The sequence below is a fragment of the Leiobunum rupestre genome, chromosome 7, assembly GCF_980474605.1.
Source record: "Leiobunum rupestre chromosome 7, qqLeiRupe1.1.hap1, whole genome shotgun sequence".
NCBI lineage: Eukaryota > Metazoa > Arthropoda > Arachnida > Opiliones > Sclerosomatidae > Leiobunum > Leiobunum rupestre.
In genome coordinates this window covers 45,071,550-45,076,781 of record NC_143390.1, presented here as the reverse complement: position 1 = coordinate 45,076,781, position 5,232 = coordinate 45,071,550, and the positions used below count along the sequence as shown (strand labels likewise).

The window sequence follows — 5,232 nt, the reverse complement described above, 5'->3', positions numbered from 1 at the left end:
AACAGTACCGTGCGCGAGGGGTAAGCCACTCTTCGAACTCCGTGTACACTGCCGTACCTTTGACAGTGCTAAATGGAACTCGCGAACTCTTGAAAATATGTACCTTTAACAGTGCTACAAATGCACGAACTCGGTGTAAAGATTATCTGAGACTGTCTTACCCCTCGACCGTACGTTCCTATACTAAATGCCTGATACCGAGAATGTATTAATTTTAATACATTTTAACGACACATTATTTACTTATTTTTGTTATATTATTAAAAGTATATTTTATAGTGTAAATTAATTCTGTTTAACGCTATAAGGAAAATTTACCACTAAAAAATGTTTATTTAACCCGACAACAAACGAACCGATATTAATTAAAAATAAAAATAAGTCAACGTGGAAAAAAACGACTTTGGGGGTGAAACCTACTTAATTCTTGCGGCGCATGCGTAGTGGGACACTCTACGGCGCGGGTTTTTTTCTATATAGATAAGTTTTCAAGCAGAAATCATTTTGGACCAAATCTCGCTTTGAGAGAGTTTTTAGTAGCTCATTATTTGCGGAAGCTGTTTGATAAAGGGAACCCTTTTGTTGCCTTAGTTAGTCGCTCTTCCGTGTCAGGGTAATTTCTAGGATATTTTTGGAACTAAATTAAGTTAGTTAATTTTCCACGGTTGATCATGGATCGAGTATTTCCCGTCACATTGCTACCCGGAGACAAATACAAAAGAATCAAAAGAAAGGTTCGTAAAAGTAATTATTGTATTTAACTTTTGATATCGCTCAATTATAACTCCGTCGAAACAGGAACCTCAAGTCAGATTTATTTCGATGGTGAAACACGAAGACATTTACGACGTTCCGGCAGCTCTGCGGAGTTCCCAACTGACCATCAACGGCAGCCCGAAATTGGTCAAACTGACCGAAGTTAAGGAAACCCGTTCTTCTAACAGCGAATTGAATGTCTCTCCTTATTGGATATCCAACGATCCCACCCTCAACTCGGTCCAGAATTTAGTTATTCCGGTACGTTCAATTTTAATCGCTTTCCGTACAGGCCCGTAGCCAGAAAAATTTCGTTAAGGGGGCAGTAGCTTTTTGTGAGGGGGCACATTTTTTTCGTTACCTAATTTCGAAAATTAACATAAGTGGCGCCGTGAAATGTTTTTGGTGTTCAACAAAAAAAACCTTGTTTTCTGAAACAGACCATTCTACAACTTTCATTTTATTAAGAAATAATTACCTATAAATAACGATCTAAACCTTAGACAAAGACAAGTGGTCCAAAAGGAAAATTTCAACGAATAGAAGTTTAAAAAACTAATAAAGATGAAAGGGCAGATAATATTCTTTGAGGTGGAATGGATTAAATTGAGGGGGCAGGTGGGGGCAAATAAAAATTTCATTTAAGGGGGTGGCACGGTGGCTACGGGCCTGCTTCGGTATTAACAATCTCTTACACAAAAAGTATATTAACAATAAATCCCCGAGAAAGTAACAATGTACATGTACGCCATAAAAAAGTGAAACTTCGCGGTAGTCACTTGTGCGATTTTCTTATAGCAACTGCTAAAGTATTTACCTCGTTACGGTGTAATAATGGCACTGCGAGGGAAATTTTTCTTATTTATATACTATGTCTTCCCCGATGTAAAATAGTTTTAATAAGACTAAGTATTTAACCCACACTATTTTGCTTTCTCGAAATATTTTTCGAAAAAAAGATCGAAGACCCGAGTAAGGTATTCGTTACCAAGGAATAACATTACCAATGAAATAGTTATAATATACGTCTGATAACGGTGAAGATTTTACTTGCAGCCAACGCCAACGGAACCCGAGTTTCACGAGCGTGATACGTGGAGTAGTAGAGCGGAATTCGTGCTGTCTTGCGTGGGTCTGTCCGCCGGGATTGGAAACGTCTGGAGATTCCCGTATTTAGCCTATCAAAATGGCGGAGGTATTGAAGTTAACATTAGTTGGATATCCGTTGCTATATAGGCAGTTTTTCTTTCAGCCGCTTTCCTATTCGCTTATATCGTGCTGTTAATTTTGGTCGGCAAACCGATGTACTTCATGGAGTTAGCGTGGGGTCATTTCGTTCAGTCCGGTCCGGTGGGAGCCTTCGGTTGTAGTTCCTTGTGGAAAGGCGTGGGCTACGCCATGTTCGTGGTCTCCATCATTGTCTGTGTCTACTACAACGTCATAGTCGCCTACTGCCTATTGTATTTGACTAATTCTTTCTATGGTAAATTACCATGGGACGGCTGTGACCAATGGTGGTTAAAGGATAACTCCACCTGTTACGATCGTTCCGCGGGACTGGTAAGAATTGATGTTTGAACGGAATCTTTTTATGGAGGTGGTGTCGCGTTAGTGGTACTAATAGGGTAGTCTGTACACCAAGATGCACCTTCTATTGAATTTTCGTATTTTAATATATAATATACTTGTTTAAATACTAGAATATTGGACCATAATAATTATATTTGTACCATAACATAATGTTTTACATAATTTTCTTATACTTAGTTTGGGGTAACAGGATAGATAATACAACTGTTGTTTTACGCTATTTTTTCCCCACCTGAAACTGACGAGCGAGATGCGCGAGAAACCGGAATGCGCTGACCTCTGCATAAAAAGATCCTGGTTTGAGATTCATGGCATTTAACATTGACATAATATACTGTTACAGCGTCGGTGTTCGGAATTAACCGACGTGCTAATTGAAGAGCCTATAGAAGACAATGAGACACTAACGAGGACAAGATGGGTTTTCCAAGCGGACAACTGCACAAATAGTACCATCCAGACATCGGCGCAGCTATTTTGGGAGTCAGTATAGTCCCCCAACTCTTCTAATTAATTTTTAGAATGACTTAAAACTTCTTTCCTATAGACGGCAGGTCCTCGACATATCATCCGGCATCGAAGAAGTTGGGGAGATCAAATACGACTTGTTGATATGTTTGGCCATCGCCTGGATCATCTGTTTCTGTTGTATAGCCAAGAGCATCAAGACATCTGGGAAGGTGGTCTACTTCACCTCGACGTTTCCGTACGTCATTTTAATCTGCCTCCTCGTACGAGGAGTGACGTTAGAAGGGGCCTCAATGGGTCTGCGGTACTTCTTCATTCCCGAATGGAAAGCGCTTCTGAATCTCGGAGTGTGGCAAAAGGCTGCCGAACAGCTATTTTTCTCGTTGGGAGTGTCTATGGGTAGTTTGTTCGTCTACGGTAGCTTCAATAAATCTGGGAAGAATATTGCCAAGTAAGATTCAAAAATCCAATTAACTTTGACAAAAATACTAATTACGTTTCCACAGAGACGCAACGTTGGTCAGCTACGTCGACTTCTTCACCAGTTTGTTGGCTAGCGTAGTCATTTTCTCGGTTTTGGGTAACATGTCCTACGAACTTGGAATTCCGATTGATAAAGTCGCTCAACAAGGACAAGGATTAGCGTTCGTGACGTATCCCGAAGCTTTGTCTCGTCTGTGGGTTCCTCAACTTTGGTCTTTCATGTTTTTCTTCATGTTGTTCCTGTTGGGCTTGGATAGCGAGTTTGCCTCGTTGGAAGTGGTCATCGTAAGCATAACGGACAAGTTACCATCCACCAGGAAATACAAAGCGCTGGTGGCCTTCGTTATTTGCGCCACGTGTTTCGCTCTCGGTATAATGTGTGTCCTCAACGTGAGTCCGCTTCTTTTAATAGGAAATGGCTGAGCCGCTTCAATGCCTTTTCTTTATTTCAGAATGGCCAATACATATTAAACCTAATGGATACCTATGGCGGCGGCGTTAGCGTTCTTTTTATATCCTTTTTCGAAATGGTGGCCTTAATGTGGAGCTACGGCTTCCGAAACTTCACCGACGACTTGACAATAACACTTGGTTTCCGTCCATCATTGTTCTGGCAAATCTGTTGGGGTTTCGTAGCTCCAGTAGTTCTCCTGGTAAGAAGCTACAGGCTGTCAATTCCGTTTTTACCAGAAGCTAATTGCTTCTATTTTTACTTAATATTATTTTCTCTAACAGTTCGTCTGCGGCTGGAGTTTATGCGACACGTCTGTAGTGAAATACGGCGATTACGAGTACCCGTTCTACGGGAAGATAATCGGATGGTGTCTGGTATTTTCGAGTGTTGGAATGATTCCCCTTTTTGCGTTGATTGAGCTGTATAAGCATCGCGAGGTGTGTTTTCTACTTGGTTTATTTATAGTCACAGTATGTCTATAATTATTTTCATAAGCGTGTCATTTCATAGATAAGCTTGTTGATAGCCATGTATAGAGTGTGATGTGGTAGAATTAACGTCATAAACAAAAATAGACAGCCTCTAGTGAGAGAAGTACGCTACTTAAAAATAAATTATAGAGCACCAGTTCTACGTTTCGGCATGGCTTCCTGCAAGTGCCATTATGACGACGAGTCGTATACATGTAGCGCGTATTAGGTCTAGTATTAGGTTTCAAGTTAACGAAAGTGTATGGCTTACCGGTCAACAAGCGAATAAACGTAGCAAAGGCTAGGTCTAGTTTCACGTGCTGTTTGATATATTTAAGGTATTTCGGTTGTAAAATAACTTTGGGTTGCTAGACAACTATCGGACAATGAAAATTGTTAACCGTGGGTACGTTGAGTACAAATTTAATTTTAGAAATGCGCCGCCGCTAATCGTTTTAACGCGCGTTTTACCAATCATATAGATTCAAGAAAGTTGGTGGTAGTTAAGGAAGTAAATATTGGTAATATATCGACTAAGATAAAAAAATTAAACGGTGACGTAGGCTGGAACTTTGACTATAAGGCTCTAATGCAGAAATTTATCACTCTTGAAGGAAACTTGACACACCTGAAATTCATTATAATGTTAAGTAGACACACGTTTGTACACTTAACACGACCATGTCTTCCTTAATAGAATCCAAAATTGGCTTTCCTCCCTGACGCAGCCTTCGTGGATCAACGTGCCAAGATGTCGAAAGAAAACAGCAACAGGCCTTCGCTCTTCGAATTACACGTGGACGAAAAGATCCTAGACAATGTAAGCGGTTCGGACTACAGTCTCGAAGACTCGTTCGAGGACGCCAGCCTCACCGCTGCTGAAACCAACGAAGGTGAATCGGATTCCGAAAACTACAGCGTTATTACCCTGAGAAGCGGAGCGCGCCCGGTCAGTCCGCCTCATTGTCCCGACTGCGGTAAAGGACAAAATTAAAAAAAAAAAAAAAACAA

General features: G+C 40.7%; 1 protein-coding gene across 1 annotated transcript; it reads left to right on the top strand.

Moving 5' to 3' along the window:
- Positions 1-559: 559 nt before the first annotated feature.
- LOC149936491 (sodium-dependent dopamine transporter-like) lies at positions 560-5,232 on the top strand. Its single transcript, XM_090181472.1, has 10 exons — positions 560-734; positions 799-1,017; positions 1,813-1,951; positions 2,009-2,316; positions 2,690-2,829; positions 2,894-3,265; positions 3,321-3,687; positions 3,750-3,950; positions 4,033-4,188; positions 4,919-5,232. The coding sequence occupies exons 1-10, from the start codon at positions 672-674 to the stop codon at positions 5,213-5,215; spliced, it is 2,262 nt and encodes a 753-aa protein (XP_090037598.1). The 5' UTR covers positions 560-671; the 3' UTR covers positions 5,216-5,232.